The 13484-nt window shown below is 47.9% G+C and overlaps 1 protein-coding gene across 3 annotated transcripts in view; it reads left to right on the top strand.

Annotated features, from left to right (window-relative positions):
• Positions 1-13484, top strand: part of RCL1 (RNA terminal phosphate cyclase like 1) — an 82653-nt gene that overhangs the window by 64734 nt on the left and 4435 nt on the right. For all 3 annotated transcript variants that reach the window (XM_034647102.1, XM_002924342.4, XM_034647103.1), the window contains 2 exons: positions 2709-2865; positions 7685-7788. In XM_034647102.1, coding sequence (XP_034502993.1) covers positions 2709-2865; positions 7685-7788 — 261 coding nt within the window. The remainder of the gene's footprint in view (positions 1-2708; positions 2866-7684; positions 7789-13484) is intronic.

Here is a 13484-nt window from a genome sequence, read left to right as displayed (position 1 = left end):
GGGTTTGGAAAGGTCAGTGATGGTCCCAAACCTTTGGTGCACTGCTCAGATATCACCAGCGCCTTTCCTCATTCGTGTGGTGGGAGTCAGAATGCCGGCATTGGTAGGTTAGCATACAGATTTGAGAGATCACATGGTTAAGCCGCTAGTGTGGTGGCTGGCACACAGTAGGTCCTGCAGAAATGCTAATGCTTCTCATGCCACTCCTCCCTCTCCCCTTCTCAGCCCTTCTCTGGGGAGAGGGGATTACGGAGCCATGGGGAGAGTAGGTAGCTGCAGAAGCAGCTGACTGAGTGACCTGGTCTCCATCGTGCCTTCTCTCTCTGGCTGCTGGCTCTGTGAGGGTGTCCAGGAATGAGGCACAGCAAGTCTGAAGGCCATGCTGCCCCCACTGTGGTGCAGCTTTTCCTAATGCCATCGACTCAGCTGACCCCGGCATGCGGTCCTACGCCATCCTTGCTGAGGGTAAATGGGAAGCTCGTATGTGGATCAGGATGTGGGCATGATGGACATTTGTGGGTCATCAACTCCAAGCCCCACTTAAAAACAATTACACGTGAAAGCAATGCATGTTAGGTTTATGTTTCCTAAATCTCAAGTTATGGAGGACAAATGGTGCTCTTCCCTCTCTGTTAGGAAATAATGAAGTCATAGTGGGTGTTTTCCTCTCCTGATTCAGTGGGGTATCCATGTAGTGAGGTTTATTGAACTCTAAGACAGAGTGTGTGTTGTGGCCTAGAACCTTGGGGAGCAGCAGTTCTGGGTGCTCTGTGGCTCCTTGACCAGTATGCCCAGTTGCCTGTTGTCCCATTTTGATTCTCACAGTCGGGGGGGCCTGGGTGGCTCAGTCACGGCACCATCTAACTCTTGATTTTAGCTCAGTTCATGATCTTTGAAAAAAATCTGGACCTTTACCAATTGGGAAGTTTTTTTTTTTTTTTTTTAAAGATTATTTATTTATTTATTTATTTATGAGAGAGCACGAGTGGGGGGAGGTGTAGAGGGAGAAGCAGACTCCCCACTGAGCAGGGAACCTGACACACTGGGCTTGATCTTTGTTTTTTCCTAAAACGAATACAATGTTAAATGGAACAGTCTTGATCAAATACAAAGTTTATCGTAATAACAACTACATGCACCTCAGAGATTTCACATGGATGGAAAGATTCGGAAGTTCTTAGGGACTGTAAGTGAGCGGGTGAAAGCAGTGACGGCAGCTTATCTGCTGGTTCTGCCTCTCTCTGTTTTCTACTCTTCACGTGGGTGTGGTGCCACCTGTACCTCTGAGCCCATGCCCTCCTTCCTCCTGCTCAGGTGACTTGGAGGCTGCGCGAGATTGTCCCATGGTGTGATGGCTGGGCGGCACGGGGTTAGGCGATAAAGCACGGGGTTAGGCGGTAAAGCATGATTCGGAGTGCCCCAGAACCTTTGTTCTCATTCACCCCCTTCCCTTAGTAGGTGTCATTAACCCTCGGCTGTGTAGACAAAAAATTTTTTTAAAGAAATTAAGGACTGACCAGTGTAGCTCATACAGTACATTTTGAAACATTATTAATTTTGTAGATAGTTTTTCTGAAACGGGTACTTTGGCTTGTTTTGTGCTGGATACATAGTGCTTTAGGAACATGGGTGTTGAATTGTGTTAAAGGGGGCACATGTGGAGTGGTTACATGTGGGTATACTGCTGGGAAGTACATATTTTTTAAAAGGCATGGGCAAAGTAGATGTCTGAGATGTCAAACTTGGAAGTTTTATGGAGAGGTGCTGTTTTTATTATTCATGGACTGACTTTATTTTGTGCCAAACTGGTTGTCACTAAGCTCTGTGAACACTGTTACCGTGGTGCTCCAGGTCCTGGCCATGGAAGCTTTCCCTCAAATGTTTGTTGGATGCATGGGTGAATGAGTCAGCTCTGATTCTGAACAAGAAGGGTGTTAGCTTCTGGCTGTTGGTGGTAGGAGCACCACCGAAGAGAACATGGTGCGAGCTCACTGGTTAGAGTAAATGAATTCTGAGTGAGGGATGTTCTTCAAACAAAGGTCTGTAGACCCTTTCTGGCTTGTGTGGTACTTTTCATTACAGGGGAATAGCCTGATATTTCGGAAGAAGGTCTGTCATCGGTGGCCTCTAGCCGCTTATACCTTCTGAATTGGTTGAAGGCCGAGTACTGTCGTGGAGGACTTTCATGGACTTTAGAGTCTGGAAGACCTGTGTTTGAAAGGCATCTCAGTCACTTTCTAGCTGTGTGGGCTTGGTGCTGGTTGCTTAATTTCTCATTTGTAAAATGAGGGTGGTAATATTTACTCTGCAGAGTTGTGGTGTCAAAGCCCCTAGCTCAGAAACTGGCAATAAGTAGGTGCTCAATATCTGGTATCCCTGGTTAATGTTACTTTATATGTGGATCGTTAGCAAATGCACACATAGGATCTTTCCCAGTGTAGGAGTGGGGAGAAGGAAGGCAGGGCCAAGGGGAAAACCCATGCAAACTTGCGCAATCTTTGCTTCTGCCCTGTATGCTCTCACTAAGTCATTTATATTTCTAATATAAGCCAGTAGGAACTCTAGGAAGGCTTGGTGTGGCCAGACAGAATGCCATCAAAAAGATGTCTGTCTTCTCTCCTCCTTTTGCTGGTGAATGTGAAAGCTCCCCCTGCCCCGCTCCCCCCACTTTATGAACGCTACTCATGTCTGTGCCTTTGAATCCCCAGGTCTCCGGGCTTTGGGTTGTCACTGGTTGCCGAGACCACCAATGGCACCTTCCTCAGTGCTGAACTGGCCTCCAACCCCCAGGGCCAGGGAGCAGCAGTGCTTCCGGAGGACCTCGGCAGGAACTGTGCCAAGCTGCTGCTCGAAGAGATCTATAGGGTATGTCCTCAGCCCCTGCAGGTCTGGGAGCAAAGCCATCAGGAAGTGGTTCATTGTCTCTCATTTTTATTCCTTAGCAACTTTCTTCCCTTCCAAGCGCTTAAGCCAAGGAGTTAACTTGTTCCTACCCATTCAACAGTTTCGTATTAACTACTTGAATGGATTAGGTAAGCTAGTCCATGAGCAGAGATCCAGTCCCACTGGTTTGGGAAACAGGGCAGGTAAGTTTAATGGAGAGAGGAGGGAACTAGAACAGAGTCATACAAGAGAGAGGGGGTAAAAAAATGAAGACTGTTTGGTGGTGGTTGGCCAGTTGAAGAGCACACACTGCACTGACTGATGCAGGCACCGTCTCTCAGCTCCTCGAGTCCCCGCCATAGGGGAGCAGGGGCTCACTGTTTTCAGATTTTTCAAGAGAAGCTGGACATCTGGATTGGTATGTGACAGTTCAGATAGAAAACCATGTTGATAGGCTGGGTTTTGCAGTGTGCTGTGGAGCACAGAACGATGTCTGGGGAAGGCAGTCCTGCGTCGGCTCACAGTAGGGGCTTGGAAAGATCCGAACGCAGCGAAAGACAGGACTTCACCAGTTGCCATTTTGCTTCTGCATCTATGCTGTGGGACACAGCTCAGCCCTGCCCGGACCAGCCTGTCCTTCCAGTTGCCAGAGTCTTCTCTCTGTCGGTCCGTGCAAGCAACATGCATGTGCACACACACACACTTACTGTTTCCTAAAGGCAGTTGAGCTGACCTAAAAAGAGCAAAGAAGAAATTGGAAGGGAAGCAAGAATGATGGCAGGAGAAAATAAGATGAAGCTGCCTGAAAATATTCTTTAAGATCCCATAAGCTTGGTTAGATGAGAGTCACAAATGCAGCTCCAAGGTTTCTGTCGTTTTGCACGATCTTTTGCCTTGGTTTCACATCTGAAAGCTGAAACTTTGCCCTTGACGTACAGAATGCAGTTCAGGCTTTGAGGGATGGTCACATCTCTGCTGTGTAGGCGAGGCCCCACGTTCTCGAACTGAGCACCGGTGAGAACTGTACTCTGGGTGGTTTGCTACTAGATGGTCTGTGGTGTTTGTCAACTGTCTTTTCTGTCTACCTCAAGAGCCTTTCATCCCTGCATTTGTCTGTGTATCTATTCTCAGTTACTAGACCTCTCTGTGGGTCCTTCTGGAGTCTCCCAGGGAAGTTTTGCCCTGATGAAAGCCACAAAAATCACATGTGAGCCCAGCGAAATAAAACCAGTAAGGCGGGTACAGTGTGATTTTTTTTTTTTTCATTCACTTCTTCCTTTTGCCACTGTCATTGATCACTGTGGTAGGGTGATGGCTGGGTCATGAGTCATGGGTCATGGGTCCCTGTACAGGCCTCACTAAGGAAAACAGCTTATAAACAGTCTACTCCCCTGATCCAAGTCAGCATTCTTGAAAATATGTAATTGGTCACAAGGTGGAACAAGTAAGAATGAACTGTTTCAGAGTTACTTAGGATTTCTAGGTCCTAAATGGCTTTATTTCACATCTGTCTAATTAAGATGAAGACAGGGAACCTGCAAGTGTGTCTTCAGTGGTGTGCCTCCATCCCCTGTTCTTACCATTCAACTGGGAAGTAGTGGTGGAAGGAAGCACCGGGTCAGATGAAATCCTCCGGAAGGAGTGTGGTCAGGGTCTGGCCTCAGCTCTTTTGATGCTAAATCAGCCCAATGGTTGGTGCTAAATTTAGTGATTTTTTTTTTTTTAAGATTTTATTTATTTATTCGACAGAGATAGAGACAGCCAGTTTAGAGGGAACACAAGCAGGGGGAGTGGGAGAGGAAGAAGCAGGCTCATAGCAGAAGAGCATGACTTGGGGCTCGATCCCATAACGCTGGGATCACGCCCTGAGCCGAAAGCAGACGCCCAACCGCTGTGCCACCCAGGCGCCCCCTTTTTTTTTTTTAATTTGGTGATTTTTGAAAGACAGAGTAACTGGAAGCTGGGAGGAAATGATCAAGCTCTTGTTCTGGCTGTTACTTAGTTCAGGAAGTTTGTCATCTAGGCTTGTGTGAGGAAAGACTTTGTGTTTTATGTGCATCCCTCAGGCTCCGTTGACATGTGCAGGTGTCCCTTCCTGGGTCCTGTGGTGGCTGGCAGACCCTCTCCCTGACTGTGGGGGACGCTTCTGTCTCTTTCCAGCAGACCTGGGGGCATCGGAAGCATCGAGTCACAGAGTAGCCCGGTGGGAGCCCACATGTACAGCTGAGTGTGTGCTTTGTATCCTCATAAATAGCGGATCATAAGCCTCCGGGTGAAAATACAGCCAGCCCATCAGTCCACAAGAGAGAAAACATGCTATCTGGATTAGATTATTTTATTTTTTCTTTACCCTCCAGTTAAGTTCTATTTTATAGCATTTTCTTGTGCCTTTGTTTTTAATCACTAAGAAAACATCCTTTGTATGTCTATGATCTTTAAGTTTTAAAAGGATGAAAATGCTTTATGCTTGTATGAGTAATTATTTTTAAGATTTTATTTATTAGCGAGTGAGTGTGTGTGCACGCAAGGGGTGGGAGGGGGAGGGGAGAGACAGGCAGACTCCCTGCTGAGCGCAGAGCCTGGTTTCAGCTCCATCCCATAACCCTGAGCTCATGACCTGAGCTGAAATCAAGAGTCAGATGTTTAACTGACCGAGCCACCCAGGTGCCCTTATGAATCATTTTTTACAGGTGTGTGATGTGACATGGTTTAAATGAGTAATAAAAATCCATCCCTCTGAGGGTACCACTTATTTTGTATTAAAGTTTTCATCCTCTTCTCTGATCCCTTGTTCCATCTGTGCTTCCTCGGTAATTGAGCCCCCTTGTTCTGTGGCAGGCTCTCTGGAACTGCCTTTCTCACCCATCTTCTGGTGCCCCGTCTGCTGCTCCTCCCTTCCACCCGCCTCTCTACCATCTCTCCTTTTCCCATCTCCCTGGAGACACTGATCTCATCTTTTCACTCCTGTGTTCAGAGACCTTCTCCAGCTTCTCACTTTCCCAAGATAAAGTCAAAACCCTTGGCCCAGTTAGAAAAGCCCTGCCTCGGTTTGTCTCTCCCCTTCTCCCAACAGTTTCTCATCCATCTCCTCCACAGACAGCACGCAGCCGCTTTTTGGCTGTTCCTGGCTGCTCCTTGTTGGCCCTGGGTCCTGTTTCCCCTGTCCTCCTGCTCTTCCCTCCAGGGCTACCTCAGGTCCCTGTCCCCAAAGTCTCCCTCTGGTGCCGGCTGAGTGTGCTCTCCCGCCGCCTTTGCAGCGCCAGTGCCCGCAGCCCCTAGTGACTGCATAGCTAGCGCTGGCTCTGCCTGAATTGTCTCTGTTCCTGCTGCCATCTCATCTTTGCAGTAAGAGCAAAGCCACTTAAAACAGGGACTGCACCCTGTGCCTTGGGGTTGCCTCCACTACTCTCTCCGTGGAGTCCTGTGCACAGACCCTAACATACTGATCACACTAAGATATTGGTCCAGCACATAGTAGTAGGCAGTGAGGATGGTAGAAAAGCAACACAGTGATAAGGAGAGAGGGAGGAGAACAGTTTCATTTTAGGCAGTTAGAGGGAGCAAGTTCCGTAAGGCAGAGTTAGTGATGTTGGGCCTCCTCTTCTCCATGGGTCAGGTTTTCCTGTTTAGATGGAAAGATATAAGCTGTAACTCTTCTTGTCCTAAAATTTGCTAAATGAGATCGATACTGTCCTGTAATATCTCTGGTAGTTTGGGGGGAGCAGTGGGTTTTCATAAAGGCTAGCCGTAGCATAAAACCCCTTATTTTCTGACTCCATTGTCATAAATGAAGTGTGACTGACCGCAGAGAATATGTCTGCGCCTGAGCACTGACTTACTTCCTACCCCGCATGCATTCCAGAAGGACAGAGGTGCAGCCACAGAAGCAGCAGTGGGGGGCTGCCCGTTCTGTTCACAGTCCGGGAGAGCCACACTCAGGAATGTGGTGTCTCACAGTGATGCTTACAAAATACGTAGAGATCTAGGGTCTTACTGCTTTCACTGTGCATGATGTAAGTTTGAATTGTTTTAAATCAAGTTCTCCCAGGAAGGATCATGAGAAATAAAGACACTATTAAGGGCACAAGTGTGAACAGCCATAATGTATGCATTGGCAGAAGCAAAATGGTAGAAATGGTGGAGAAATTCAAGAACGGAAGAAGAAAGGCAACCAAGGCAGTTGTGTTCCGATATGGAGGAAAAGGAAGGGAAGTGGTGGGGGGAGTAACACACAAGCAAGCAGTAAGCACGGAGGGACTGATCGCAGTAGTTCTCCGTGCTAAGGCGCATAGGGGGGAAAGACGAGAAGCTCCTGCAACAGGCCAGCAGTTTCTGAGTGTAGTGGAATGTGTGCGTAGATGAGACCCGTGGAAGGTGACAGTCTGGGCACGTCAGATTAGCTCCAGCATGGATCACATAAAGAGAGGCCGTGTTCCGTAGCCCTAGGTAATTAACTATACATTGCCTAGAGCTGATGATGCGTTTTTGCTTGTATATCCTGCTGCTGCTTTCATTACAAAGGCAGTGTTTCATTTTTCACTAGATACAGCTCAGTAAACTCATAGTCTCCATGATTACAGTTGTTTTTATTAACTGTTCCTTTCACTCCCTGAAGTTAGTTGGTATAAGGGTTACTCTTAAAAGACCTGCCCTCTGTTTTATTACTGCTTAGACTTTGTAGTCTGCTCTTCTGTGGTTCTGATACTCTGGGTGTCTGCGGTTATTTCCTTCCCTCTGTTTTGTTGGTTTTCCATTTTCTGGTTGGTACAACGATTAATCTTTAAAGTGTTTGTGTTTACAGGGTGGATGTGTGGACTCGACCAACCAGAGCCTGGCTCTGTTGCTCATGACCCTTGGACAGCAGGATGTTTCCAAAGTCCTGCTCGGACCGCTGTCTCCCTACACGTGAGTTGTTCCCTTCAGCCTTACCATGCTGTCCGGAATAATCTTCCACTTGCACAGAACGACACAGCTGTTGTGCCCCACACAGCTCATCTCTGTGAACACCTGCTTGTACTGATGGTTAGAGAGCTGGAGGCTGTCACCCTAAACCTGGTGTTTAACAAGGATTTTACTTTTCATTCTTTCTTGTAGCGTCACCATTCCCGTCTGTCATTCCCATGTCATCAGAGTTATGTGATAAATACTGGGCAGTTCTCTTGTCTGTGCCTTAGATTTTGTTTCCATTTTGGAGGTAAACTCCTGGTTCTGTTATAGCTTGGGTTTTGTTGTTTGTTTTTTAAATCCCCCTTCTCCTTCATTGTGGCAAAAAGGACTGTGTTTTTGTCCAAGGCAATAGGATGCGAGCAGGCTGGAAAGATGAAGGAGGAGGCAAAGTTCATAGTCCTGCCCCTGGGTTAGTGGGGAAATTAGAGAGAGGTGAGTTTGAGGCCATGGGTATCATTGAAGTTGACCGCTGAGGCATGAGGGCAAGCATTCTCCAAAAAGAGCAGCTCAGGCTTAAAGATAAACAAGACTTAAATGATACACAGCAGAGTAGCAGAAGCACTTCCCATTGATAGTAACAGCCTCTGGGCACTGACATGTGTGTGTGTGTGTGTGTGTGTGTGTGTGTGTGTGTGTGTGTGTGTATCTACCTGACATCGTTACCTGGCCATCTGTGGGTGGGAGCGGGCTGGGCGGGCCTTGTGTGGGCAGAGATACTCAGCTAGATATGAGACTGAACTGTCCTTTTTCGGTTATCATGGTACCGATGCTGTATATCTGAAAGGTACAGTACTGTGATAACTGAAGAATGGTGGTGCCTTCACGTTGGGAGAGGGGCACACTCCGCTGCGGCTGGGGAGACCAGGAGACTGGGGGAGATCCTTATGGAGGCTTTCTTTCTTTTTTTTTTTTTTTTTTTTTTGGATTGGTGGTGGGAGATTGTTTTGGAACAAGGAGCTGGAAGAGAGTACATTCTGTTAACAGAGGGGGAAGACTGATAAGCAGGGGGCTGGTGAGGACCACACTATCTCCCAATAGCTTGTGTAAAGTATTTCACAGCACAGGAAACCGGAAATTGAGTAAATGGCACTCTAACACCAGGATTCAACATTGCTAAGATAGACTTTGTAACTTGGGCAATTAGACAGGGAGTCGGGCAGGGAGCACAGCACCCCGAGTGCAGAGATTTGCTTCCCATAGAGACGTTGCTGGCAGTGGCCGCTAGTCTGTGCCCGCTGCGGCCCCTTCAGCTGGTTAGCGGCTCTCGAGGCTGCAGCTTCCTGGCCTCCACTCCGGGGCAGCGGAGGGCCTGACTGCTCGCATAGTATGAGGCTGTGTCTAGAAACGTGTGTGGTCGTGGGGCGTGGGGTTTGGCAGAACATTATGTGAAAAATGGAATGTATATTTTTATTTTTCCTTGACAGTTTTTTTTTTTCCTTTTTTGCTTTTGGAGACTTTTTTTTCCCCCAGTTTGGCTCCAGAGCCTTTATAATCTTTTCAAGTCCGCGGCCCCTGTGGAGATGGTCAAGATGTGACTGGACATTTTTAAACGTTCCTGTGTCCTACTCGACTCACTCCTCACCACACATTAATTTCAGTGTCCTGTCTTCCAGAGACCTTGCCTAAAATTATAACATCTCCTGGGAAAACAAAGTGGTCTGCTGTGAATGGAGCTTTAGAGGAGTAGGACAGATTGCAGAATTATGTGTTTTGAGACTTGAGGCTAGGCCTTACAGGACATTTGCCCTCTGGATTACCTGCCTCCCAGGGCTTCATGTAAGGGAGGGGACAGCCGACCTTCTTTTTGGTAAACTGGCACAAGGGTGGGGGTAAGGGAGTTTAATTTTGGAAGCTGTATCGGATTAGGGCCCTTTTTGCCCTTTATCATTATGGAAGGCTCCAGTGACCCAAAGTGGTGAAGGGGCAAAGGCGGGGAGAAGTGTATGTCCATGAGGCACCCAATAAGTGAAGTTCACATTGTGTTTGTGTACAGTTAAGGGTGGAAGGGGACAGAATCCATCATCAGGATGATCATACTTGGGGGGGAGCAGTTTATCCTAGTCAGATTCAAGAGCTTTTGAGATCGAACTGTCACACTTTCTTTTATGAGCAGTTAAAGTCATAAAAATTTGTTTTCTGAAACCTGATTTCTAACAAAAACCAGAAGCAAGATCCTCCTTGATTTGAAGAAATGTATGCTGGCACTTCGCACATTTTGATTTTTATAAATAGCTTTTCAAATGTCTGTTTACAGAGCACTGGGATTAAGGAGGATCTTTTTTCATGCAATGTTGCTTTCAAATCCTTTCTGGAAAATAAGGGTCTCTGTGTTCTTCCCTCTCCTTTCCTCTTCCCTCTGTCTTACTTCAGGAGATTGCTCTTGGTGGTTTTTTCTTTTACTTGAGAAAGTAAGTCTATATGTGTGAAATTCTTCAGGAAGGCCAGAGAGATTTTTTTCTCAGTAGAATAAAATAGTATTAAATGGTGTGTGTAGAATCAATTTCTGTTGAATTTATTGAGTTTTAGATGGTTATAGTTGATGAGAGTGGTTCTGCTTTCCCCTCAAAAAGCTTAACTTTAGAGTTTAGGGAAGGATTTACACTTTATTTAAGGCAGGGTGAACAACAAGAAAAGTAGATATTAACGAATATCTTAATTAGCATTTTCAGAAATTGTTCATGATTGGCAGCTGCAATCGCCAGAGCGTGCTGCATTCTGCGTGAGCGCAGGCGTCGGAGTCCTGCCTACCTGGGTTTGCGATCTGGCTCTGCCCCGGAGCTCAGGAGACTGTGGACCAGGCACTGAGCACCCTGGCACCTGTCTCATCAGTAGAGACGGTAAATGGTTCTGAAATCATTGGTTTGTAGAGATGGAGTGAGGCTTGCATGAGATCTGGTAGTCAGCCCTCCCAGCCGTGCAGTGAGCCTCACGGAGCTCAGTTGATGCCGGAAGTGGAGGTTTGTGCCTGGGTGTCCCCTCAGCCCGGGAAGTCTAGACTCCCGGTAAGGTCACTTCGGGCACCAGGAGGCCTGTAACTTGCTTTGGGTGTTCTCGGGCCTGAAGTCACTGTGAGTTGTCTGCTCAGCCATCTCTAATTCTGTATTCATTATGACCAACCTCCTGCGGTCATGTTACTAAACACCCCACACACATCTTATAGATTCCCAAGAATTCTATAGGGTCGATTTATTTAATGAACACTTACAGTGTTTACTGTTGTCCAGAAGTTGTTTTAGGTGCTTTAAAAATACAGTTCATTTAGTTTTCATGATAACCCTGTGGGGCGGTAAAGGCAGATGGGTACTCTTCATGCTCCATTTGACAGGTGAGGGGGTTGAGGCTGAAGCGGTCGAGTCACGTGCCCAGCGGCACACAGGTCAGCCAGTGGGGTTCTGGCCGAGACGGTCTCGTCCAGAGTCCCTGCTTCCCTGACGCACTGTGCTCTTGCGTAAGAGCTGGGATTCCATCCACATCGTTGGGCTCCAGGCACCTCCACGCCGCAGGCAGGCTGCTCTGCTGCATCTTTCCACAGAGTCCTCGTTTCCAATTCTGCTGTAAAATGATCTCCTTCTATCTTTAGTTAGAAGTCTAAAATAAACCATGCCACTTTGTTTTCTTTTTTTCTCACTTTAATAAATGACCTCTTTCCACTGCTTGTGAAGTGCTGGGGAGCGAGAGCCCAGTGTCCTTGTTCGCACCAACTGCTCGGGGCTGTCGGCTCCCCCAGTCTGAAGCACAGCATTGTGAGACCAAATGAGAGAATGCCCGGCTGTTTGGGCTCAGTTGCTTAGTTGCTGTCTGCAAGCTAGTGTGGCCCAGTCCACCATACCTCTGGGGAATGCTTGAAGTCCTGCAAAGCCCCATCACTTCTATTATGCTGTTTGTACCCCAGAACGTATTTGGCATATGGGAAAAGCCTTACTTTTCGGGTGAAAAGAGTGAAGTAGTTAAAATCAGTTATAAAGGTAGCAGGAAACAGAGAGTCAGGCTGGGGGAGATGTGGGTCCTTGGCTGAGTCCGGTGGAGAACTCGCTGTGAGCATTCGTTCTTGGAACAGAGGTCAGCGGGCTTTGGGAAAGCCACTGTTTGGCAGAAAAAGCACCACCTGTGTATTTTTTAAAAGCTGGTGTGTCATGACTATGGGGTCCAATTGAACAGAAGTCTCTTCCTACTCCTGAAACTTACCCCTCAACTTCCAGAGCAACACCTTAGGCCTGAGAAGAGGTAACCCTAATATTGAAGTGACTTGGTGGAGCAGGAGGCAGGGACCGTCTGTCAGTTTTTATGTCTGTGGAGCTACTGGGGAGAGGGCTCGCCCATGATCCTGTCACCCTCTCTGTGTCAGGCTTCAGGAGGGTGACCTGGTGAGGGGGTTGGTGTTTAAGGGATGGGGTGGGCTGCCTGGCAAGTCTCAGGCAGTTGGGGTTCAATGGGCAGGTACCCATGATCCCAGTGGCCTTCACCTGTTGACCAGCAGTGGCAGTGGTGGTAGGAACAACTCACCCTTTGAAAAGACACAGGAAAAATGATCTCTGTGCTCCAGAATTCTCTGAGACATGTTTGTCAGATGGACTGGAAGCTTTTATGGAAAGTGTTTTTCCACAAAAGTATTGTTTTTCTTTTTGTTTTTCTGAAAATAAATCATCACTTTTTCCTGAACAACAACAAAAAAGCTCACTCTGCAGTTGTCTAAGTCAGGAGTTCACGTCCTTCACACAGGAGTTGTATAGAAAGAGTTCCAGTTGTCTAAAATGGTCGGTCTGCAAAGCTGCCAGTTACACTGGGCAGGTGGTCACTGTGCTCCACCGAGGGGCAGAGCCGCTGTCAGTGAGCCACAGCTCCTCTTCTGTGTGGCCCTGTGCTTGTGTCCCAGAAGCGGGTGTCCTGCACTGGGAGGTATGGCCACAACCGCGCAGAGCTGCGCGTGGTGAAGGGCGCAGGTCAGCACGGATGTGACTTGTTGAATTCCTTCAGGAGACAGTTAGGATTTAACATCGTCTGTGGTTATATCTCGGCTTCTGGAGAAGCAGCCGGAGGTGGGAGCCCATTCTAAACCCCCCCCCAGCCCCTTCATGCAGGCTTCCTCAGACAGGCAGAGGGGCTGGCAGAACATCTTGTAGAACGTGGAACTGACTTTGCTTTTCCTAGCCGTTCCAAAGGCTACAAACACCGCGAGGCTGCAAATATGTTGGGCTGCACACTCCAGCCTGTGTTTCTCCGTCCTTCTCCAGGAGCTCAGGGCACGTAGAGCCAGCTGCTGAGGGCGTCTGGGTTTCCCGGCACAGTCCAGCGATTCACAGCGCGGCAGGCTGGGCAGACTCGGGAGCAGAGCGCGCCCTGGGCTGTACTCGCTTGGGCAGTGACAGGACAGGCTGTTTTCCCCTTCGAACGCAGACAAGGGGGTGAGGTGGCTGGCGCTCGCTGCCAGCTGGAAGCTTGGCCCACAGATGTCGATTGTTTATCTGTGGGTTTGATGTGTGTGTTTTCTCTCCTAGGACAGGGCAGGGGCGTGGTGGGGCTGGGACGGAGAGCAAGAAACAAAAAACTCCAATTGGTGAGGAAGACAGGGAAGCTGGCAGGGAAGACCGGGCTTTCCTTCACTGCTGAGAGTGAGGACGTCCCATGTCTTTTTTTTTTTTTTTTTTTTTTTTTAC

The sequence above is a fragment of the Ailuropoda melanoleuca genome, chromosome 17 (genome assembly GCF_002007445.2).
Source record: "Ailuropoda melanoleuca isolate Jingjing chromosome 17, ASM200744v2, whole genome shotgun sequence".
Lineage (NCBI taxonomy): Eukaryota > Metazoa > Chordata > Mammalia > Carnivora > Ursidae > Ailuropoda > Ailuropoda melanoleuca.
This window is presented reverse-complemented; position numbering and strand designations above follow the sequence as displayed.